Genomic DNA, 25484 nt, shown 5'->3' with positions numbered 1-25484 from the left:
CATTATTATATTATTAATGCTATTATAACATATATACAATTTTTTAGTATTCTACATTTTTTTCTTAAAATAATTAATCTCTACAATTAAACAACATATGGAATACTATAAAAAATAAAATACTTCCACATTATTATTAATTTATTTGCTCACCGTATATATATAATACGTTTTTTGGATCAGTCTCGGTATCAATATCGTTAAACATTGGGTTGAGTCAGAGCAACAAGAGACACCTATTATTTTTTAAGTTTGTGATTATCATAATTAAGCATCAATGACACAAGTTTTTGGGTTTAAATCAATATTGTTTATGGTGGTGATAATCACAGCACTCTTGTTTATGTTCCTTCCTGTCATTATAATTTAGCTTTTGATTATTACAGCTTTGTCTTACAAAGAAACCCTGATGATCTCAGTCAGTTCAACATTGTCGATATATAGGAGATATATATTCTATATACTATAATAAATAATAATAAATCTTGAGTTTGGATTTGTTTCTTGTTTTTATGTTTACTTTCATTTGGGTCTGATGAATAATAGAATCATTTGTATTTGATACATGTAATAAAATTATTTCAAGATTTGCTCACGAGTAATGCCCAAAATTTGCTCAACTAGAATATTTTTACTATTTTCCTAGCTAAAGTATGTATAAATAAGTACACTGCCTAAAAAATATATTTACACAACTCTTTGATATATCACATCAATTTAAGCAGATTGGGGTTATTTGCAATATAAATTGAGTTATGATAGAACTTCTTTAACAGAGCGAGTCTTATATGGACACACTATTTTGATACACATAAATAAATAAAATTAAATGAAAAGTAATTTAATCATATTATTTAATTATTTATTTATTTATTTATTTATATAAGTGTGTCTAATATATTGTTGAGTTTATATAAGTATTTCTCTCTTTAACACTGTTCAAGTTGGTTAGTGGTATTGTTGAATATTGCTATTGCAAGTATTCTCGTGGAAAGTGTATACAATATTTGGATTTGAATGGTCTGAACATAATTGAAATATCAAACTGTATAAAGTTAATTTTATTATTACGTATGTTTAAATTATTTATTGCGTAAAACTACATGTAGTGTAACAATCCAAGTCATAAGATAAATCATTAAAAATAATTTGATTTAAAGAACAAGGTAATACTACTTTAATCATAAAAAAAAAGATATTCGACCCGAATTATATATTAACTGCAATTTAGATTTGTTCGGTTAATTCAATTTTTATCGATACATAAATATTATATATTTATTATATGCTAAATAATGTACTATATATAAGCAAAATAACATCTACACAGATGGATTGGAGTCATTTTTATTTCTCAAAATCGAAATAAGTTATTGTTATGTAAATCTATTTTTTTTAATGTGATTTTGTCTTAATGTTTAATATTGTTTATTTCATTGTGTTAATGTGATATTGTTTGATTTTTTATTTTATTGTAGTATTTGTTAAATTTAAATCGATAACTTCAACTCATTACAAATTGAGAATACTTTTGGTCGTCAATGTTACAAATTAGAATACATAGATAATTAGATTTGTATTACTTAAAAAAATATTTTCAATATTGCATTAGATTTGTATCATTTTTTCATAATATTTTGGAAATATATACCAAAATTGTTTTGATAATAGTATGAAATGCTACATATGTTTTTATATTTGTAGTTTTATATTTTTTTTCTGAAGTTCTTTGTTTCTAGCCATTTCAATTATTAGTGCAAAAAAAAAAGAACACATTCATTCTGCAAGTGAAAATATAATAATTTCCAATGTCCACAAATCACAACTACCCATTTGAATTATTGCAAAGCAAGAATGCATATCAATTCTGCAAGTGAAAAATAACAATTTCCATTTCATCAAACGATACCGAGACTAGCATCGAATCATGCCCAACTAATTTATTTTCACCGTCCAACAGAAAACCTCCAATCAGATTCAAAAGAACTGCATTTAATTTACAGATTTTATTTCAAATGGCTATACATACAAAAGCTTTGAGGAAGGAGAAGGCTAATGCTTCAAAGGGATGTACAAGGGGGCCTCTTACAGCTGCAAAGTGTAAAATATGATCTTGAGATAGAATGAAGCCCGTCAATGTTTCAAAGGTAAGTTTAGTCCCATATTTTGGTTAGAATTCTCACCCCATTGATTTAGCCTTCCCATCCCTGTACAAAGTAGGGACACAAACATGGCACCATAGCCTGGCAATCAATTTAAGCTTGCATTGCTCCCTAAGCAGACTGCAAAGTGACCTGCTCTGTAGCAGTTATGTCATACTTGGCATTAGCCTCAGGTGTATCTTCTTCGCTAGGTGGAACCAGCTGCCAAAATAGTGATAAATAGTTGTCCCAGTCCTTCAAAATAGCTGCACCTTTGTTGCTACCAGTTTTTTCCTTCATACAAAGAGGTTACAAAAATGATTGTGTTATGATTATCAAATTTATAATTGTCCTCCTATGTTATAAGCGCACGTGCATAATCAAAGTGAGTGTATATTGAGAGCTTACAACATGGGCTTCAATTAGTTTCTTCAGCTGCATCTGCCCCACAGGCGCTGATACTCGTTGAATTTTCACAATTTCTCTGTTTATCTGTCTCAGTTAAACGGAAAACGAAACATTAGCAAGATTTTGTTTGAAGCAACAAGAATAACAGCTTTCAAGGACTTTGCTGGGGGAAGAGGTGCAAAGAACTTTGCTGCGGTCAACCAATAATTTGTAGTGTTGAAGTCTATAAGATTGAAGGTACTGAAGAAAGTAAGAAAAAGAACAAACACTTAGAATTGTAAATTTTGTTATTATGGTTTTACTATACACAACTACACAAGACAAAGCACTAACCTTTATGTATATTTATACTAGACTTTTAATCCAAATTAAATAAGGAAACAAATAATGAAGTATAAAAAATATGGATTGTATCTTAGATATATATATATATATATATATATATATATATTTTCAATTTTATTAAATTCTTGAAGTTTAATACTAACCCATATTGCTTTATACTTCATTATTTGTTTGTTTATTTAATTAGGAAGTTTAGTACTAGACCACATTATGTATATCCAGATATACTAGACACTAAGATGCATTAAAATATCCGAAGATACAAATTAAATGGCATGAGATTTTTTTCATATACTCCTCAAGCTAAAACTTACTGAGGTTTAAGCTTGTTAGTTGTTACAAATAAACCTTTAAAGCAACAACACAACCAAGGCTTATCCACTAGGTGAAGTCGGCTACATGGATCAACGAGATCATGTGGGATAAGCATGCACCCATTACACATAGAGAAAGGATAGTGAAACAAATTCTGGTACAAACCTTAGGAATGAGAGTATCGTCCTCATCAAGAATGTAAGCCAACCCTCCTGTCATTCCAGCAGCTACATTTCTACCCACTCTGTCAAGGTATAAAATGTTTGAAATCATCTGCTAGCTTACTTCAAATACTTCAATGAAAAGGGTCACAAAGAAAGAAGGGTCGAGGATGAGGAGAAGATAAAGAAATATTACTCACTTTCCCAGGATAACGACACAGCCACCGGTCATGTACTCACAGCAATGATCTCCTGTGCCTTCAACCACAGCTTCAGCAAGTGAGTTTCTGACAGCAAACCTTTCCCCAGCTTTCCCTCTAACAAAGACCTGTCCACCTGTTGCCCCATACAAGCAAGTGTTCCCAACAATAGCTGCATCCTCGGGTTGAAACCCTATCTTGTCAACTGGAGTAACAACCAATTCACCTCCAGCAATGCCCTAACAGCAGTCAAGTGTTAGAGTAGAATGTTTTCTCTTGTGCTTTATGTTGTGTGCTGTGAGACTTTATATACTGTATCAGTATGTTCCTTTTTGCTACTTTGTTACTAAACAGTCTATTGCAGTACATTATTTTCTGCTAAAATCTGTCAGTTATAGTTAGTTTGAGACAGTTACTGTTGGGTTGTTTTCGTTAGTTAACAGCCTTATACTCCTAAACTGCTACAAATACAAAGGTTCTGCTATTATCATTATCATTTATTATTGAATTAAATAACAGATTCAGATTACAGTTTCTCCAGAATTCCCTCCACTCAGATTTTCTTTCATTTCCTTACTACTTGAAATTTATTAGCACTAGTCTCACACTCATTATCATGTAGTAATGCAAAACATCAGAGTTAATAAGATACCTTCCCAACATAATCATTAGCCTCTCCTACAAGGCGAATATTCATTCCAGGTGTCAAAAAGCACCCAAATGACTGTCCAGCACTTCCTGTAAATCTGGAAACATGGAGAGAAAAAAATCAGCTTTCAGTTAAATACATCCAGCTTTAATATATTAGTGTTCAAACTGCATATCAGGCCGTCTTACGTTATGTTCAACTGTCCAGCAAAACCAGTGTCACCGTACTTCTTTGCAATAACACCAGCTATACGCCCACAGACAGAACGATCAACATTGTATATTTTTATGGTCTTACTAACTGCCTTTTCATTTTCAATGGCATCTGCAATCTGAACAAAAATATTTTCAATGGAAGATTGCACTTTTGTGACCTTTTTATAAATTGAATTACTCGTCAGCAAGCACATTAGTTACAGTGTTTTTAGAGAAAAAAATAATTTGTTTGAATTAAGAAATGTTGAGAAGTGTGCAATCAACTACAAGGAAAAATATATTGAAAATAGATAAATGTTACATCTCACAAATCACTTGCAGGAGCGCAGTATTTTCTACTCCCCTCCCTCTCCCTACCTTAACGTTTAATGGATGAAAAAAAATTGAATAATTTCTGAACCTTTTCATTATGCTGGAGACAATAATAAGATAGCATTTGTCATGCTGACGAAAAATAATGAGACAGCCTATCTTATTTTATTCTTTTGCGTTAAATTTCTTCACTACTAGTAGATACCATTTTACCATTTTATGTTCTATCTTGTATATATTCTTCAACTCTTAATTGTTGGTTCATATCAGAGTCCTAGTAGTTGAGAACGACTATGATTCACATACAAACTGGTCTAAAGAAAATTGATTGCAAATAAGGTGCCAACAGTTTTTTAAAAGCGAACACCTATAGTTGTTTATAAGGTTACCTCTGGGTCTGCTAGCAAAACATCATCCAGAACAGGACCATTTGTATGTGGCTCCTGATTCCTGATTTCTGTACTGCTCCATTTAGGTAAGCCAGCACTCTGAAAATTAAAGTTATTCCATACAACCCAGAGAGTCAGGTATCTATTCAACTCAGGCGTAAAGAGGAAAAAAAAAAAACATATGATGATAGGCTATACATACAGAGAGGATATAACTCAGATCTAGATGCTGAGTTTTCACAAGAGATATATCTCTTGGTCGCAATAACTCTGTCCGGCCAATTATATCATCTAACTTCTCATACCCTAGCTGTGCTAAAGTTCCTCTTACCTGGTCAAATAATGATAAAAATAATAGTTATATTTATTCTAGATAGAATGGGAAAAAAAAAAAAAACCAACTAATCTGTATTTCAAAGTGGAATATGTAAATTATAACAATAATGGTAACTCCAAAATAAGGAACATTAAGATGAACATGAAAGATATCACCAGCATCCCCAAAATACCTCCTCAGCTATATATAAAAAAAGGTTGACAAGATCACCAGGAACACCCGGAAAGCGTGCACGCAACTCTTCCCTCTGAAATGCAATGGTAAAATTCTTATTAGATAAAGGCATAAAGCACAGAAATCAGTACATAAAAGCATGTAATAACAAATCAGTTTTATATTAACCTGACTGGCAACACCAACTGGGCAGTTATTGGTGTGGCAAATGCGAGCCATGACACATCCAGTAGCAATCATTGCCACTGAACCAAACCCATACTCATCCGCACCCATTATTGCTGCCATCATGACATCAACTCCACTTCTAAATCCACCATCAACTCTGAGAATAACCCTTTCTCTGAGTCCATTTTCAACGAGTGTCTGAAAGAAAAATAGTCCACAAAATTAAATGAAAAATAACTTCTCATGATAGGATGATAAGAATAGAATGCAATTACAGTTTCATGATTCAAATGTAACCTGGTGAGATTCCGTAAGCCCAAGTTCCCAAGGACCTCCTGCATGTTTTATGGAACTTATAGGGCTTGCTCCTGTTCCCCCGTCATGTCCTGAAATCTGTAAGTTGATTGCATCATGATATGTTACACTTCACCAATGATGAAGAATAGAGATATCAGAGAAATCAAATTATACATGCATCTAAAAATTATACGGATCATAGGCCTCAGTAGACACCTGTATAATGTCAGCATTGCCCTTTGCAACCCCAGATGCAACAGTACCAATTCCAGCTTCAGCCACCAGTTTTACTGATACCTTGGCCTTAGGGTTCACCTGTTCAACCAGTGAACCATGGAGATTTTTGCTCATTGCGCTAGAGTTCATTCAAAAGCAACAAGTGAAAAGACAAGCAAAAAAGTCACCTGGTGAAGATCGAAGATCAATTGAGCAAGATCCTCAATTGAATAAATGTCATGGTGAGGAGGTGGAGATATAAGAGGAACCCCTGGTTTAGAATTTCTCAACCTTGCAATATACATGCTAACTTTTTTACCAGGCAACTGTCCACCTTCACCAGGCTTTGCACCTTGTGCAATTTTGATTTCAATCTGATCAGCATTTGCCAAGAATGTTGGAGTCACACCAAACCTCCCTGAAGCAACCTTAGGAAAAGGCAAAATATTTCATCAGATTACCACTGTTCACCAAAATTTCTAGATTACTAGAGCAAATAGTTACCTGACCTGTTTTAGATCAAACACAATTTAATTCAGCCAGACATAATGGATATAAAAGCTAACTAGTTATCCACTTGGATTAAGAAGTAAAAATTCATCATTAATTTATAACACATAATGAATACTTACTTGATCTAACAAATGTAAATCATACCTCCAGAGAATATGAAATATGCATGAGGATCTATAACCTTACCAACTTTTGATATATTTTTTCATGCATCTGGACCATTAAGTTTGTAGAAATATTTGCTTTATTGATTTATTTGATAACAACTGATTAGTACAACTTAAATAGAAATAACACAAGGAGACAACCAATAATTTAGGATTCAAATCCCAAACAAATAAAAAGAGAAGATAAATCCAATCATTTAGGATTTGACTAATCCTTACATTAATTCCAGGATTTTATCTTCCTAATTTATTTAAACCGATAAAATACCAACATTCCTAATTTATCCATGAAGTTAATACTGCAGGAATACCTTCGCATCTCGCAAGCTCCATCGTGCCTACTGCACTTTAGGAAGAGCACAGATATTTCACATACGACACCTAGGTTTGAGTGAGTGGGAACAGGAGGACTATTCATTATTTGAGGATCCGAGTTTTTATTCATGTTTAGGAGTGCAGAACAATTTTTAAAATTTGGTGTTCGTTGATGGTTGTTCTTCAATGCACAGGTAAGACAATCAATTAATAACATTAGTTTGCTCTACTCCTGTCTTTTTACAAATTTTCATTTAAGGTAGCATAGTTACAGGATACTGTGGCAAAGGTAAGACAGGAGGACTATTCATATTATTTGAGGATCCGAGTTTTTATTCATGTTTAGGAGTGCAGAACAATTTTTAAAATTTGATGTTCGTTGATGGTTGTTCTTCAATGCACAGGTAAGACAATCAATTAATAACATTAGTTTGCTCTACTCCTTCTTTTTACAAATTTTCATTTAAGGGTGCATAGTTACAGGATACTGTGGCAAAGTTGGCACTGGTTCGTGAGAAAACATCAAAATCATCTGATTGCAAGGGCATCGGCTAAACAATCAGATCCTAGTATTTAGTTTGAACTGAGAATAATAGTTTTTGTGAAGCTGTGTGCTATAAGGATTTTATCAAATGGTCAAGCATTTCCATTTTGACAAGAGAAGGAATAAATAAAGCACAACCATTCCACAATAAACAGGATAATAACTTTACTATAGTCAATAAAGTTTATTAAGGCATTTTCCGAAATTTCAGTACAACAACCTGTTTAATGGCACTAGTAGCAGTGTCCCCATTTTGAAGACCTTTAAGATGTGGAAGAGTTGCAGAGTAACCATCAACAACATCAGTAAGTGGTTTCCAGCGAATAGGATCCTAAAAGCAATATATAAATACATTAAGTTATAGTTGAAGTGAAAATAAAAAAGTTGATAAAATTAAAGAAACAAAATAATTGCCTTTTATTGAATATGAATGCATCTATACCAACAGTTACAGTGGGATGAAAATTATATTACCTCACCACCTTCCCCTGAATTTGACTTTCCACCTAATCTATTCATTGCAATTGCAATTGCTTCATGAGTTTCCCTAGATATAGCCCCAAGTGACATCCCCCCAGTGCAAAACCGTTGCACAATAGATGAAGCAGGTTCAACCTTCCCCACAGGTATTGGGGCACGGTCACTTTTGAACTCAAGAAGATCACGGAGAACCTGCAATGAACATAAGATATCTCACATAATCCTGTTATAATAAAATCTATGATAACAGCACAAAAGTAGAATTTTAAGGACCCACATTCACAGGTCGATTAGCCAAATATTGTTGATAAACTGAAAAGGAATTTTGGCTTTTCTGACGAACAGCTTTGTGGAGCAACTTTGACATCTCTGGATTATTTGCATGATACTCGCCTTTAAAAATGTAAATCAAAATCAGTCAATTTCTAATGCACCAGGAATACTAATTTGAATGCAATTTTCCTCGATAGAACAGTAGCACTCAATCTGTGCTTCCAAAAACACAGCAAAAATTAAACTGATTCTTCAATAAGTCCAGCAGTAAACAATACCTCCTGGTCTGAACTGTATAAATCCAAAATTTTCCAATCTTTTAGCTGTATCTTCAGAGAATGCCTTCACCCAGAAAGACAAAGTCTCTCTTGCCAGCTACACCACATAAGAAATAAGAGGGAAGTTTCGTTATAATTGATATCCATCATATAGTAAATTCAGCAAGTATGTGTATTCTTCCACTGATACTCTGTTCATAAATATGCATTCACAAATTCTTATGCAAAAGAAAGTGCATAATTGCACCTGAGTGTTGACACACAAGATTCTAATCCCAGAGAATAGGAAGGGTAAGTATCAAAAGTCTAGCAATTAATATTGCACGTACCAAGTTCACATCACAAACCTCAAGTTCTCCTTAAAGGAGTCATTCAAAGTAATATCTGTTACAATTGCAAATCAATTTTAGTCTATCTAATATACCTTCGTTGTGCAGTTTAGACACACAAGTCTTATTCAATAGAAGAAGAATTCGACAAGAGAACAAAATGAGAAGTGCAAGAAAGGAGGATTATAAGTTATACAAGAGAAGAAGTTGGATAGATAAAAAATGTTGACAAATATAGATAGATCATATAAAATAATGTATAAAGTTGTGCATTGTTCCATCCTCTGAATCATACCATGCTTGGGGGTGGCTGATTTGTATAGCATGTAGAGAATTCATCACATGGCCTATTTTGTAATTAATGTTTCGGTTTCTTGGGTCTGCTATTGTTGGGTGGGTGTTCTGCAGTTTTTTTTATCTTTTGCTGGGTTTCAGGTTGTGTTCTATTTCACAATTTGTAACTATGTTTTCTATTTTTTGCACTACTTTTGCTAAATATTGATTCCTTGATTAAAAAAAAAAAGTGGCTTATAAATAAATAGAAGCTCATATTTCCAGTAATATTAGCAAAGTTTGCATTTTCACTCATATGCTCGAGTTCTGTATTCTTCCTCACCTCATCAAAAGTTAATCCACCAATTTTCGATACACTTCCTCTGAATGCAAGATCTACAACTTCCTTTCCTAAGCCGTAGACTTCAAATATTTGTGCACCACAGTAACTGTATAGAATTGACATTGATTTGTCAAAATCATGACATCAGTAAGGAAAATGAGAAAATAAATAAATAAAAAAACCAAGAAACTATTAATTCATTATAAAAATTATCAAGGCAGCCTTTTCTGGCATTGTACCTTGAAAGCAATGAGATGCCCATTTTGGAAAGAATTTTAAGAAGACCTGCTTTTACAGCCTGGCATGCAGGAAAAATGTAAATTATTTGTCATTAGTTATGTTTATATAATAATAATAATAATAATAATAATAATAATAATAAACAATAATAATAATAAGACTTTTATGCATTTTTAGTCCCTCTATTTTGCCAAAAATAAACTTTTAATCCCCCTATTTCTAAAACTAGCTTCCTGATCCCGTATTAACTAATTTTTTGAATTTTTTTGCTCTCTACCATTTTTTTACTGTGACATTCTCGTTAATAATGTGACATTTATGTGCCATTTGTGACTTGGATAAAATAATTTATATGTTATTATTGTCGTAATTAATTTTATTATTTATATATTAAAATATTAAAAAAAATTATCTAAATATTTTAAATTATTGTTGGATAAAAATAGATAAATTGGAAATATTTTAATCTATAAATGAAATAGATTTATTTTAAATTTTTATAAATATAAATAAAGTAAATATTAAATAAATAAAAAATGTAACAAATTTAAATATTAAAAATAATATTCAAATATCTAAAACAAAATAAATAAAATTCTAAATATTTTATATAAATATTATAAAATTTTAAATTATTATAACAAAGATAAATAAACTAAATAAATTTTAAATATTTTATTTAAATATTCTAAAATTTAAATATGCTAATATATAAATAAAATTATTAACAAGAATTAAGTGTCACCTAATTGATGAGAGTGTCACATCGTCAAAATGATGGGACCAAAAAAATTCCAAGAATTAGTTAATAGTTACCAAAAACCCTTTTTTTAGAAATGAGAGGGCTAAAAGTTTATTTTTAACAAAATAGAAGGAGCAGAAGTGCATTTAAGCCTAATAATAATAATAATAATAATAATAATATTAAGGTTTAATTGTAATTATGGTCATCTTATTTTAATCGAATTTACAAAATTGGTCATTCTATTTTAACACCAAACAGTTTTGTCCCCTCTCTCGGATTTTTTAATTAAAAAAAGTGATGTGACATATTTTAAACAATGTGACATATAATATAATAAGTTGAATGATTAATAACTATGAAATTGCAATAACATCTAAAAACTTCATTTTCCACTTCTAAAATTATTCATTGTTGTAATTTAACTAATAACATAAATAATTAACGCATCTAGATGATTTTACATCACGAAATTGTATGTCAGATTATTTAAAATATGTTAAATTGCTATTTTTTAGTTAAAAATTCTGAAGAAGGGACTAAAATTGTTAAATTTTAAAATAAGAGGACCAATTTAGTGAATTGATGAAAATAAGGAGACCAAAACTATAGTTATACCTACTAATAATAAAGGGGAATTCATTAACAGGAAATAAACACTATGAAGGAGGGAAAAAATTCTCCCCCAAACGGTGACAAAAAATAACATATAACTTATTTTCAGATCTACATCTAGAATAAAGTCTAAATAGTGGTTTAAAGTTAAGCACCAACCTTGCAGTAGTTCTTCTGCGCTTGTTCAATTGATACAGTGGGCATCTTTCCATTCTTCATCAGATTTACAGTTTTATTACTCAAACGCCATTGACGGCATGTTTCCAATGCCAAGTATGGACACACAGCACTGCAACATACACACAGATATATATATATCATGTTGTGGTCAAAAACATAGAGGCAAGGGAATTTAACTGGGCATAAATCCCAGTTTCCTTTGCTGCAAACAAATAGTGCATGGTGGAACTATTTCCAATGACACCAGTGAACAATTTTTTTTATGTGGAAATACAACAATAAAATTTATTAAGTTCAAATAAAAAAGACTTTGTTAGAAGGGTAAGAATGCAACCATATCATAAAATAGCAAACTAACATGGCAAAAATCTTCAATTTATACCCAGTTTAACACTATATAGAGCTAACAAATGAACAACAACAACAACTAAGCCTTTTCCCACTAATCAAAGTTGGCTACATGGATCAAACGACGCCATAACATTCTATCATATAACATATCTCGTTCCAGCTCATTAATCTCTAAGTCTTTCCTAATAGTTTTTCTTATAGTTTTCTTAGGTTTTCCCCTGCCTCTGACAATTTGACTATCCTCCATTTGATCTACTCTCCTCACTACAAAATCTACAAGTCTCCTCTCTACATGTCCAAACCACCTAAGTCATGTTTCTACCATATTTTCTACTATAAGTGCTCCTCCAACTCTCTCTCTAATGTAGTCATTTCTAATCCTATCTTGTCTAATCTTTCCACACATCCAACACAGCATTCGCATCTCTGCTAACTTATCTTCATGTTGGTTTTTTACTGCCCAACACTTCGTCCCATAAAACAACATAACTCCTAATGTAAGGTTGAACACACAACAGGTCAATTAAAGCTTAAAGCTCCAACTGTACAGATGGAATCTTGATGCATAAAGATAGTTGGACTGTTGGAGGCAATCCACAAGAATCAACACGATCCATAATTCATACAACAATAACAACATCCAAAGGCTTAAGTGGAGACATTAAATAACCTTGCACCATATCCTATTAAGCACGCAAACTGATGAGTGCTAAAGCACTGAGCAGTATCTGCTACAATTGAAGCTGACATCCGAAGGCCATTCTGGATTAGATGCTGATGAACAGTACCAACAGCAAGAAGTATGGGAATTGCAGGATGAGTTGGTTCCTGGGACAAAAAAAATGGATTGTATTATTAACCCTATCAAACATGCACAAAAGGCCATTGCAGTTGCAGACAATAGCGAATCTGGTTTAGTAATCATCAAATTAAATCTGTACCAGCTAATCATTTCTATCCTTGAGAGCTATAATGTACACACTTCTTTGGAAAGATAAAGAAGCTATTAGACGGTCCTTACCAGTGCTTCTGAACGGTCTGAAAGAATAAGCAGCTGGGAGCCATTTCTGACAGCTTCGTCTGCAGCGTCGCAAAGCTTATTTAATGCTTTCTCCAAGGAACCATCAATCCCCTTAGTTATATCAAAAAATGTGTGCAATACTTGAGGTTTTAAGTGAGAGTCTTTTAATAATGACTCAAGTTCCCCTTCATTCAATACCGGACTAGATAATATAACCTGCTCCAAAATCATATCAACGTGTGTGCAGGAAAAAACATCAAAATCATGGATATAATTTGATGATGACAAATAAACATCACAAATGTGTGCCAAAATACCTGTGAAGCATTTTCTGGTCCTGTTTCCAATATATTCCCTCTCTTCCCTATATTCACTTCAAGAGACATAACTAGCCCTTCTCGAAGCGGATCAATTGCAGGATTTGTAACCTTTTAGCATCAGAAAGTGAATTGAAAAGATTATAAAAAGATATGACATACAAAACAAATTAAAATAGTAAAAATCTAAAACTGCAACAGAGTGAGGTTTACTGTACTTGATAAGTTACAAAACTATAGGCAAGTACAACTTTATAGTTAGATATTTAATGGGCAGTCCAAAAGTTAATCAAAAGTCTTCAAATTAGTCACTTGAGAGTCCCGTGACTCCAGTCTTTAAAGTAATGTGTTCGTAACCCACCGTCATCCAGTGTAATATATGTATTGGGAAATCAATTAAAATTTCCAAACAATATTAAATATTCATGTAAATTGTGGAAATTTAAGAGACACATTTCAAGAGATGAATGAATGTATCTAGAATATAGAAGAAATGAAGTCAAACTTTTTGAAAAGATGAGATGATTGAAGAGGGATGTATATAGACTAAGTCACATTCATGGATGGAAGCTAATCTCCTCTCCTATAATTATTTGTATTTGGCCCATTAATCAGACCTAATAAATTTAGAATAGTGTTTAAACAAATCAGTGTGACCTTCATTAATAGTGTTTAGAATAGAGTCCAGTGACTCTCATACTACTTATCCTTCTAATATTTTTGGTGCAAGATGGCTTGTTTCCTTTATTGATGGCGTACTCGAGTAACTTAGATTTTCTTGACGAAGGATAAAGCATTTGTTTATTTAATTTTATTATATGGCACAAACCCAATTTGGGGAAAACATAAAATGATTATGTTCCGACAATGGTAAAGAATATGTCAATCATAACCTTTTCAGTTTCACTAGTAAACAGGATATCATCCACGAATTCACATATGTTGACACCCCACAACAAATGGTATCGCAGAAGAAAAAATAATTATTTACTTGAAGTTGCTCAAGCAATCCTCTTCTAAATGTTTGTCCCCAACTCATATTGCAATGCACTCCCCACTTATACATTTTCGTTTACCCTATCGAACGTGAGACTTATAACTTATTCATTTACCAACAGGTTATTTAGAGGAGATATCATGTATAAGTCCATACATTAGTTAGTTGTATTGTAAACAGCATAATTCTAGGGAGGGAAAACCTTTGAAATATCTTCTAGCCTATTCTAGTTCTTTCAATAAAATCGTGCTCTTTCTTTTTATTTCTTTCAATTAAAATTTCCAAATTCTTACTAAAGATTCCCAACATATATGAACAGTAAAGGGATATGAATAGACCCTTAATACTGACATACAGTGAATACCATAGAGTACAGACAAACAACAATGTTATGTATTGCATGACATTATGAACAAAGTATAACACATTTAATAGTAACACATGGTCATCCACTAATCATATGAGTGACTTGGCACTATCATAGAAAATCATGGTCACAATACCGAGGAAATTACTTTCTAGAATAATTTGTAGGAAAGTGATCTGGTTTACCTGTGCAAAACGTTGTTTAAAGTAATCAAAAAGCATGTGAGGTTTCTGAGACAACGCTGCTAATGGAATATCATCTCCCATACAAAATGTAGGCTCCTTTCCTTGAGAAGCCATACTCTCAATCACCATCTGGACATCTTCACTGGAGTACCCAAATGCCCTGGTCTCACCAAAGAGCGGCTAAGTACTAACCATATAAGATGTTGCATTGTAAGCTGCAATGAAGAGCAAACCCACTTTCCCATCAACATGCTATTGAACATTAGCTTAAAAAGTATTACATCTTAAAGAACCACATATGATGTTATATTGTAAGCTGCAAAGAAGAGCATACCATTTTCCCATTAACATGCCATAGAACATTAGCTTATAAAAGTTTCAGCATTATGTCACTTGAAGCAGCCTAAACCCATTGAACTTGATATTGAAAAAAAATGAGACACTACACATAAAAGCCCTTTTCCTACTTCCTAGAGAAGAATATTTTGCTTTAGAAAGGGAACCTGTTGTAGTTTAATCACAATTTTCAATCTAAACCAAATTTCTAGTCCTCATACATTACAAGAAAGCAAATAAAAATCACATAGAATGTTACACAATAACAGTGAGTAAAGCAATGGGTTTGATGGGATTTAAAATGGCAGCACTTCAAAACAAAAATTCCCTTATCAAGCATAAAAACTAAGAGCAAAATCTACATAGAACTCTCACTGTTGGTGTCTTAATATTGCATCATTGTCCATCACAGACGATGAAAGGAAGTTCCCAGATTTCAAAGACCGCAAATTTTCCTTGATCCAGTTCCCATATGGATTTGATAAGGCTACTCGTTTTTTAACCTCCATATTCTCGTAAACCTAGCAAAAAAACATTTTGAAAGTGAACTAAGCCCATGAGACAACAACATATTCAACCTTTTTTAAACATGAAAATTAAGGGCAAATTATTAGGAAAACAAAAGGAGAGCATATGTTCTCTCATACAAGAACTCAGTCATCAGCAACCAAAGTTTTAAGACATTGGAATCACAAACTGTGTTAAAAACCTGTAGAAAAGAAAGTGAGAGAAAATGCATACTGAAGGCATTAGAATGTTTTGAACTGAGTGGGTACAGCACTACAGCTGAATCTCAGTATTTTTACTGAGACTGAATGACAGAGATAGCACTGGGCTATGGGCTTCGCTGATCACATGCCCAATAGTACAAACCATTGTTCTTATACAATACAGCAATGGATGGCATGAGACTGAAACTTGTCTCTAATAGACTATGACGTCACCATATATTATTACTTTCTTGCAAATGATAGAAATAAATTTTATCAGTCAATTAGACATAAGTTACCCAATGTGACATAAAATGATGTTAGATGAGCTGTCGTTGAGTGAAATTATCAAACTTCCGTTTATCAGCTTTCAAACAAAACCATTACATCTCTTGTACTATTAAATTTCATATGATATAGTTCTCAAATATCAATTTAGTAGTCCTTCTTCTTTTAAAAGACTATGAGCCCGTATGCTTTTAGTAGACTACAGAGCATAAAACTTGGCTTCACTAACAAAATTTCAGTATCTAAAGATATAGATAAGGTTATAAAAGGAAGGGCTAGGCTAGCAACATGTTTTTTACAGGGAAACTCTTGACAAGCTTCTGATCAATGAGCAACTTTAATTCACAGTGGGGCACACAATGATGAACCAAATAAAAGAAAAACTGTAAGTTGGATAAATATCTAACTCAATAAATTATACTGATATTTGCATTTTGCAGGAACAAACAGCAATTACAAGATAGAATATGACTATGTTCAAAAGCGATACCCAAGACAAGAAAATATTGTGGTGCAAACCTGGCCACCGAGTAAATCAACTGTTATCATCATGCCTGGACCTAATCTTCCTTTCAAAATAACCTTTGACTCATCCACTGGTACAACACCAACCTAAAAGAGAAAGTGACAAAACATATTATTAGTAAAGATGCCAGCTTTCAAAACCAATTTTCTAAAGAGACCGGATTATTGGATTTCAACATCACAACAATAAAGACTGATACAAATGTAGAATGAGAAATAGATGAAACGTGAGAAAATGTTGTAATGAGATACACTACAATGTGTAGTTACCCTCATATTAATATTACTAGGTTAATTAAGTAGTACATAAGAAAGACATGTGAGCCGAGCCCATATACTCAAGACTAAACCTTAGTAACTTATCAATATAATGACTCTTAACACAGAAGAAGCAAAGGCAAAGCAAGACCTACACTTGCAGGATGTATACAACGATAAGAACCGAAGAAAGGTGAGAAATCTAATATCTGAAATACTGTCCTTGAGTGTGTATATAATATGCAAACATCAGTCTCTGTTTAATCTTAACATTTGTAACTCAATAATAGCAGCAGACTTAAAGCAAACAATTAATATGATGCTATTCAGAAGGAAAGTAATAAAAGTGGCTAAACAGTCTTTAACAACGACAAGCTGAGATAATAGAAGATTCAATAAAATGGAGTTTATCAGATCTTGGCTTCTCAAAGCCCAAATACAGCCAAAATAAGATTATCTACAAAAAGTTCTAGAATAAGACAAATAAAGTAGAACTGTCATCTGATCCATGAAATCATACAAAATTAAGTCAACCATATTAGCCAAGGGATGAAAGTTAGGGACTTTACCTCAGAAGCAACATAGACCATATTGTCTGATGTTCGCCAATACCTAGCAGGTCGAAGTCCATTACGGTCAAGGCATGCACCAACAGTTTTTCCATCACTGTGACACATAAATTGGATTACCAACACTCACATAAAAATATCAGCTTTGGAAGAAAAGATTAAAAAAAAGTTCTCTGGCTATTTACTACAGGTAAATTCATTGAACAATTAAACCTGATTCCTATTTACTACAGGAATCATCCTCTGGATTTGTTCTTAGCATTGATACCTGAATAAAAGCAAGGCAGGTCCATCCCAAGCTTCCATTTGACCCTTGTAGTAGTCATAGAAGTCAACCGCCTAAGAAATAAAAACAGCATTAAGGACACTTCAATGCAGAAATTGGAGAGAAAGGATTCAAAAGATTGTAAGAAAAGATAAGATGCAGCAATTTTCATTTTTGCATAGCAAGCATGAAGAGAGTGTCCATAATGACCACATTTTTCCAATCCATAGCAAGCATGAACATTGAGGGTCCTTAATAGCCCTCTACAGCTGCTCTAACATCCCTTCTGCAATCTCTGGCAACTGGCCCTTTTCCAGTAAATGACCAATTTTCAACAAATTGCAGGTCTCGGGTGATCAACCCACTCTCTTCCTCCTTTCCTTTTTTTGCATTTTACTATTTTCAAACCCATCTTTGTATCCCCTGTTCTGTTCTCTACTCCTTTGTCTATCTATATTTCCTTCTCAGCTTTGTCCTATTTTTCTATTTCATTGTGAATCTGACCTCTTTGTTCAGTGGTTTAAGGGCTGCTAATAATGATACTTTCAGTGAATTTTACTTATTGGGATATGTTTCTAGTTTATTGTTCTTGACGTAGACCTTCTTGTTTATTTATTATATTCTGCAGAATGTTTGTGTGTCTATATATATATATATATATATCATATTTTCCTTTTAACTGTCATGTGTCGGCTATGCTATAGGTCACAGTGCCACATGCCCTTTTTTAATGACGGATTCTAGGCTTGCCACCATGAACACTATCCACCATTAATAACCTTGTCCCCAACTGCACAAGGAATCTCTCTACAACTTTTTGTATAATTAGAAAAAGAAAAGCAATACTGGCAAATATGAGATACAGTAAATGATATATGGATAGAATATGAGTTGTTATCTGGATTAAAGAAGTGGATAAAAATGCTTTAACAGAGGATTCATGAAATTGGTGACACTATGCATAAATGCAGTTATTTAAAAAAAGGGGGGGTGGGGAGGGAATACCTCAGGGTATTTGATAGACAGTGTTGGATGGTTCTTGTAAGCCTCTGGAACAAGAATCATCATGGATTCCTCAGGGCTTCGACCACTTCTTATTAACAACTGAACCATATGAGACCATTCAGATTCAGATATAAACATGACCATTAACTCAAGTCAAGTCTACAGAATTTGATAGACAGGAAAAATCTCAAAACAGAGAGAGCTCACAGAAAAATACAAATAAGGAATTTGTATATCTTAAAGTAAGAAACACAACAGATAAAGGGGGAAAAAGAGTCGCTGAAATAAAAAACTACACAAGTTATATTCTGAGTAACCCTGGCTAAGTGGAACACCGTTTTCTTGCTTTCAGTTTTTCTGTTTGATAGTATTATACTTTGATAAAAGAAGGAAAACATTCAACAAAAATAAGAGAAACTTGCTTTCAGTTTTTCTGTTTGATGGTATTTTACTTTGATAAAAGAAGGAATACATTCAACAAAAATAAGAGTAACACAAACAAATAAGGATAAGAAATTTTCCTAGAGCAAACAAAAAGGAAAAATAAAACACATAAAACAAAGAAAAATAACTCTAAAGAGCTCATTCACCTGTCGCTCTGTCAATCCTACATGAAACTATCAATTACTCCTTTTCCCAAGAAAATCAAGAGCACAAAAATCCACATAAAGTCAACAAAACAACTATTTAATATATACAAGGGGAAGGAAGAAGCTTCTAACAAAAAAAAATTCATTCCATCCATAATCACCAAAACCCTGCAAACAAGCCTCATAGAATTTAGATTGGGCCCAATCCCGCAAAACTGGTTTATAAGGTGAGGATTGCCTCTTATAACCTCTACTTAGGCTATATCACTATCCAAAGTGGGAGTCCAATACGCACTCTCAAAACATCTAGAGTGCGACTCAATGGCTCGATAATACCAGGTGGCCCAAAGGATCTACGTTAGACTTTGAAAACATCTTATAATTCAGGTTCGTTCTATCTCAATCCCACAAATCTGACGTGTAAAGTGAGGTTTGTCTCCCATTTTTAACCACTATTCAGACCATATCACCATCCACTCTCAACAAAGCCCATTATCATGAAAAAGAACAAAAAAAATTGCTCCACTTATTCCAACCATACCCTTTAAAATAATACACACGATTAATGATTCAAGGAATTGAAAAACCATGCAGATCAATTGATAAATAAAAAATGCTAGAAGGCCATTTCCGAAGCTTCAAAGCAACTTGAAAAATAAAAGATCATTTTCTCTCTAACAATAAAAAGGAAAAAAAAAAAAAAAAACACATAGCATAGCATAGAGAGCAGGATTGCATGAGACCTGAGTCTATATAACAAATTATTTATAATTCTATTAAGTATTTCAGTCTAAACAAAAGTGCGCACCATGATCAAAGCCTTAGCCTAATAAATTGGATATCTTTAAATTTTATACAATAAGATTAGATTAAACTAGATAACGTAAAACCGAAATAAAGGAGTTATAGGAGTATGAGGATCATATCTTTTTCAACAACTAATTTCAAAATTCTAATGAATCACCATCATCAAGATCCTCTAGCAAAAGGAACAAATAACTTAAGAGTAGTAATAGCAACACTCACTCAAATACTCTCTTTCCGACACTCACTCTCTTATTGTGTGAAATTCATGTGGGGCCCATTTCCAAAACGGTTGGACCTACGTGAATTTCACCCCAATGAAAAAGTGAGTGTTGGAAACAAAGTGTTAGAGCGAGTGTTGCTACTTGCTAGCACTCTTCATAACTTTATATATAGTTATTGACATACTTCTGCAGCACTGTCAAGATTTGCCGAATCTGATGCCTTTGGATTTCCAAAGGGACGAATTTCATTTTCACGACCTCGCCATACAGGTGACTTCAATGATGGCTCTCGTGACTGCATCCAATTCAAGTTCCCCTGCATGTATATGTAACCATTTCATAAATCCATTCAAGGTAAAATTCCACTGAAAGATTTTTAATGCCTGACAAAACTCAACCTGTATGGTGTTGATCTCTCCATTATGACCAAGAAGCCTCATTGGTTGAGCAAGTGGCCATCTAGGACTAGTATTTGTGCTATACCTTCGATGATAAATGGCAAAAGGGGAATTATAAAGATCATTTTGAAGGTCAGAATAAAATAACCCCAAAACTTCTGAGCGAAGCATCCCCTTGTAAACTATTGTTCGATTGGATAAAGAACAGAAATAAAGCTCATTTCCCCAACTTTCCGAGCCTACTTCCTTTTCAATCAGTTTTCTACAGATGTACAGTTCTCGTTCAATGTCATCAACATTTTCTTCCTTCCCGATCTTGACAAATACTTGCTGTATATTGGGCATGGTTTCCTTTGCATAATAACCTACAACAGAAGTATTTACAGGGACTGGCCTCCACCCAAGCACCTCAAGACCTTCTTGCTGAAATGTATTTACAATAACTAAAGAGAAAATTAAAATTACATGTCAGAACACAACCTGTTATCTTAAAATGAAAAATTCACTTTGATGCCTTTAAAGAATGCACTACACAAGCCATGATGGCAGCAACAGAGGCTTTATAGTGTCAATGAGAAATAACTAAGTAATGTTCAAGAAAAACGTCAAAAACTAAGCTATGTTAAAGAATTGCAAACTGGATCAATGAAAAATCTACAAAACTCCCTTACCCAAATGAGTGACTGTGCACACACACACATATATAGGATATATAGGGAGCACATCAAATGAGAGGACTTTTATAATGTGAAAATGAGAGGAATAGTTGTTGGCCATTAAAAAAGAGTTGGGGTGGCACCAATTGTAGGAAAAATGGTGGAAATTCGGCTTAGGTGGTTTGGACATGTTGAGAGGAGACCTATAGATTATGTAGTAAGGAGTAGATAAGATGGAAGGTAGTCAAATCCCTAGAGGTAGAGGAAGACAGAAAAACTATAAGAGAAACTATTAAGAAGAACATAGAGATTAATGAGAGATTAATGAGTTGGATAGAGATGTTATATAACAGAATATTACGGCATAGTTTTATTCATGTAGTCAACCCTACTTAGTGGGATAAGGCTTGGTTGTTGTTGTTGTTGTGTGTATATATATATGGAGAGAGAGAGAGAGATGCGCAGCAAGTAAATTATTCACAAACACATAAACATGCTAGTCTTAGTGAAACGATAAAAGACAGACATCATGCAAACTTAGTTAAATCATGCCCTTCAAAATAAGAACACTTGTTACCTTTCTTGGCCTTATTTGCATGTTCTACATCTTTGGGTAGGAAAACCATTCCAACGCCAGTGTGCAACTTATCAAAGGTAGCAATCCCTTGCTTGTTTGCCCAATTGTCAAATAGATCCCATGGAATTGCTGTCATCACCCCAGAACCATCACCAGAGTCATTATCTGCACCACAGCCCCCACGATGTTCCATACAGCTTAAAGCATTTAAAGCATCCTTAACAATCTCATGTGATCCCTTATTTTCCAAATTGGCAATGAATCCAACACCACATGCCCCTCTTTCTGACAGTATATCCTCCAAATTTGCAACCTAATGAATAAGCGACTAGAATTATTAAACACACTGTTGTGTAAATTACAAGCCACACAGATGAACAGATCATCAATGAAGCATTGATTTAAGAGACAATTTTATAAAACAATCCAGACCCGTTGGACCAACCTTTAATCAATTGCAATGCAAACTGCTAATTATGGATGGAAACGCAAGGCAGGGTATAAAAGCACACTTGGTAATTACCATTCTACACATGGATTATGGTCTCCAATGCATTTCTAAATAAACAAAAATCTGCATTTGGAAACCTGATATTCTAGAACGTATCCCTGAATAATATTTTAAAAAATCATAATTGGTAAACTCAGGGGACAGTTTCCTTCTTCCCGCACTACTGAAATTTCTGAAAGAAGGGCACCTTCAAATGGTGTTGGATAAATTTTATCCAGTAATGAGATTTTTAACTTCATTTATCATTTTGCTTGCGAAAACTCGCTGGGTTAACCTGAAATGACTGCAGGCCCTTAATACTACCTCCAACTGTGCTTTTTGCCTCCGGACATCCTCCCTTTTATTTATTCCTTTACACCAGGATTAAACATTCTTATCTTAGGGGTACCCTTTTATCTTTTTATATAAGAAATTAAATCATGTAAGTAGGGAGAGGAAAAAACCCCGTATCTTTCAGGGGGCGGGCTCTTCTAGAAGAATAATTCATCTAAGTATTATCGCTCGTCGGCCAATTAATTTCTTAACTAGCTTGTACAAACTCATCACTTAGGTCCCTCAATTAGATTGAAACAGAGCTTTTCTGATGCCAATTCAGAGAATCAAAGTGCCTACATTGCAGTCTGAGAGACTTTAGTTTGAGAACTAATGAAGTAGCTGCAGATATTTTTTTCAAAAAAAGTAGCCACATATATCAAAAGGATAAGAATGCGCAATTTAGACTTCCTGTTCGATTTTGAGAGAACTTATGAGTAGGGTGGTTTCCTATATAAGCTTGTTGAGTTGGATTTCAAGCTGTCTCTCAAGTCTCAACAGCTAGAATTTTTGTGATTGTGAACAGAGAGCCCTGTTAGTGGTTCCAAGGACAGCAGCTACTTGGGAAAAGTGACACTATGTCCCCTTTCTTTTTGGTAATTGTTGTTCTTAATTGTTTACTTTCCGATGACTCAAACAAGATATTGGCCTCCCAGCTTTAGTTTTGGGATACTGTTCTATTCTCAACAGAAGCACTTTTGAAATGACATCTCAATACTCAGTTCTTTGAAGTCACCTCTTATCCCTCGTCAAAAGTTTTTGTTTTTGGAATAACCTATGTTAATAATATTAATATTGTTATAAATTATTAGTAATGTGATGAGGATAGAGATCACACCATTGACCTCGCTTATCACTTCACTCTTTAATTCGCTCAAAGTAAATCGGCGACTGCAATTGTAACCACTACATCAAGTTTTTGATATCTCAGCAACAATATTAGCGACAGCTTCAACCTTATTTTACTGCGATTTTTTGCAATAACAAGGATCACAGAACTACCGCAATTTAAATCCAGTAAGTCAGTTACTACTATCAGCTCACCGATATAAACTAAAAAATATTAGTAATTCTCTCGAAACTAAGCAAAAAAACTTAGAGCGAAGTTTTACAGCGATATTTCTGTAGAAAACTTTGTTTTATAATAAGCAAGGTCTTAAACTGATGAAGTACTACCATACAATACCAAATCAACGATTTCATAAATCTTTCGAAACAAAGCATAGTTGAAGGAAGAAAATAAAAGTCGTTGAACAAAATTAGCAACTACTAAAAAACAAAACGGACCTGTGGTTTTAAATCAGAAGTTGAAGAAGAAGGAGGAGAAGGAAGAGGAGGATCAAGTCGATTATCAAGATGAAGAACAGATTTGACGGAGTTATGACGGAGGGGAGCTGGAGTTATAAACGGTGTCAATCTACGGTTAAACCGTTTAGATTTGCGGCGGAAAGGAGCGAAGTCAATGAGCAAGTGACGGTTACCGATGGAAGTGAAATTATCGGAGAGACGTAGCAGTTGAGAAACCGACGACACCGTGTTCAGCGCCATCGTTAGAGAGAGGGAGGAGAGAGAGAAGAGAAAGAAAGTGAACGTATGAGTGAGTGTGTGAGTGAGAATGAATGAATGAAGATAAAAAGAAGAAGAGGAGGGAGAGGTCACAAAATGATTAACTCATACACACCACCAACTTCTCATTCCTTTTCATCTTCATTTGCGACCTTGTTTTTGGATGCTAATGTAATGTGAGCAAATTAGCATCACTGTGGTTTTTGTTATCTGTGATGTGGTTTACGGTAACACCGTGTGCCGCGGCTACCACATCCATATGGATTCCTGTTTTATTGGAGGGTAGATTAACATCTTTTACAGGCAAGAATTTATGCTACTTTCACTTTTACTTTTAAACCTCTCGATGAAAACTTAGCACGTAGCTGCAAAATTATCTCTAAAATAGTTTCACTTAATATTTGAACCAATACATTTTTTTAAATAACTTATTTTAATTAAAATTTAGTAATCACTTAATTTACTTTAACATATACATTAAGAAATATATACTATAGTACTTGACAATTACTCCTATTTAATTTAATTATGTTACAGTACTCCCACCTATTCTATATTAAGTATGACGTTAACAAAAGAAAAATCTTTCAAAATAAATGATACTTTATATTTCTTTATGTAATATTGATTTTTTTTTATTCCAATTCTACGTCAAAGATTATTACGTGTATCACACGTAAATTAATTAAATTTTATTCTATATTCATAGTCAACTATTAATTAAGATAATTTTATAAAATTATTACATATTTTATTTGTCTTATAACGTTATTTAATTTGTGTTAAAATTAATATAAATTTTGTACTAATCGTATAAAGTATAGACATTGTATCAACTATATAAAATAATTTCATAATATCATTAATTATAATTTACTACTATAATATGAAATAGTTAAATAACTACAACTAATTTAAAAAATAAATAATACAATTTAATAGATTGAATGGTCAAGATTGTATCACAGTATAAAATTATTTATACATTTCCTTTACGACACTGTAAAATATAAAAAAGTATGTAATTTATACA

The 25484-nt window shown here is 33.2% G+C and overlaps 1 protein-coding gene across 3 annotated transcripts; it reads right to left on the bottom strand.

The window, feature by feature from the left end:
* Nucleotides 1–1874: 1874 nt before the first annotated feature.
* LOC101506279 (ferredoxin-dependent glutamate synthase, chloroplastic) lies at nucleotides 1875–24575 on the bottom strand. Of its 3 annotated transcripts, XR_189552.4 has the most exons (34): nucleotides 24173–24573; nucleotides 22063–22375; nucleotides 20830–21272; nucleotides 20616–20747; nucleotides 18814–18912; nucleotides 17812–17882; nucleotides 17544–17640; nucleotides 16711–16803; nucleotides 15569–15714; nucleotides 14858–15017; nucleotides 13309–13419; nucleotides 12992–13207; nucleotides 12641–12798; nucleotides 11599–11728; nucleotides 10082–10140; nucleotides 9843–9948; nucleotides 8898–8994; nucleotides 8624–8739; nucleotides 8341–8538; nucleotides 8087–8197; nucleotides 6516–6755; nucleotides 6328–6426; nucleotides 6112–6207; nucleotides 5815–6012; nucleotides 5645–5719; nucleotides 5338–5466; nucleotides 5136–5234; nucleotides 4408–4550; nucleotides 4223–4316; nucleotides 3571–3809; nucleotides 3375–3453; nucleotides 2550–2633; nucleotides 2184–2435; nucleotides 1875–2091 (listed from the first exon to the last, which is right to left on the bottom strand). XR_189552.4 is itself a non-coding variant. In XM_004493350.4 (33 exons), the coding sequence occupies exons 1-33, from the start codon at nucleotides 24431–24433 to the stop codon at nucleotides 2274–2276; spliced, it is 4854 nt and encodes a 1617-aa protein (XP_004493407.1). In that variant the 5' UTR covers nucleotides 24434–24573; the 3' UTR covers nucleotides 1875–2273. The 3 variants fall into 3 exon arrangements, 2 of the variants coding, with proteins under 2 accessions (XP_004493407.1, XP_073222025.1); XM_004493350.4 differs by having other exon boundaries at nucleotides 1875–2435; XM_073365924.1 differs by lacking the exons at nucleotides 1875–2091; nucleotides 2184–2435 and having other exon boundaries at nucleotides 2550–2789; nucleotides 24173–24575.
* Between the last annotated feature and the right edge of the window lie 909 nt (nucleotides 24576–25484).

Source organism: Cicer arietinum, chromosome 3, assembly GCF_000331145.2.
Source record: "Cicer arietinum cultivar CDC Frontier isolate Library 1 chromosome 3, Cicar.CDCFrontier_v2.0, whole genome shotgun sequence".
Taxonomy (NCBI): domain Eukaryota; kingdom Viridiplantae; phylum Streptophyta; class Magnoliopsida; order Fabales; family Fabaceae; genus Cicer; species Cicer arietinum.
This window is presented reverse-complemented; position numbering and strand designations above follow the sequence as displayed.

What these genes read in the sequence shown, in the direction of transcription:
- LOC101506279 (XM_004493350.4), bottom strand. Translation starts at nt 24,433, where the DNA reads ATGGCGCTGAACACGGTGTCGTCGGTTTCTCAACTGCTACGTCTCTCC. An exon ending in GAGAGATCAACACCATACAG is followed by an intron (nt 20,748 to 20,829) that starts GTTGAGTTTTGT and finishes ATATACATGCAG; the next exon opens with GGGAACTTGAATTGGATGCA. An exon ending in TGGCTAATCGACCTGTGAAT is followed by an intron (nt 8,539 to 8,623) that starts GTGGGTCCTTAA and finishes TGTTCATTGCAG; the next exon opens with GTTCTCCGTGATCTTCTTGA.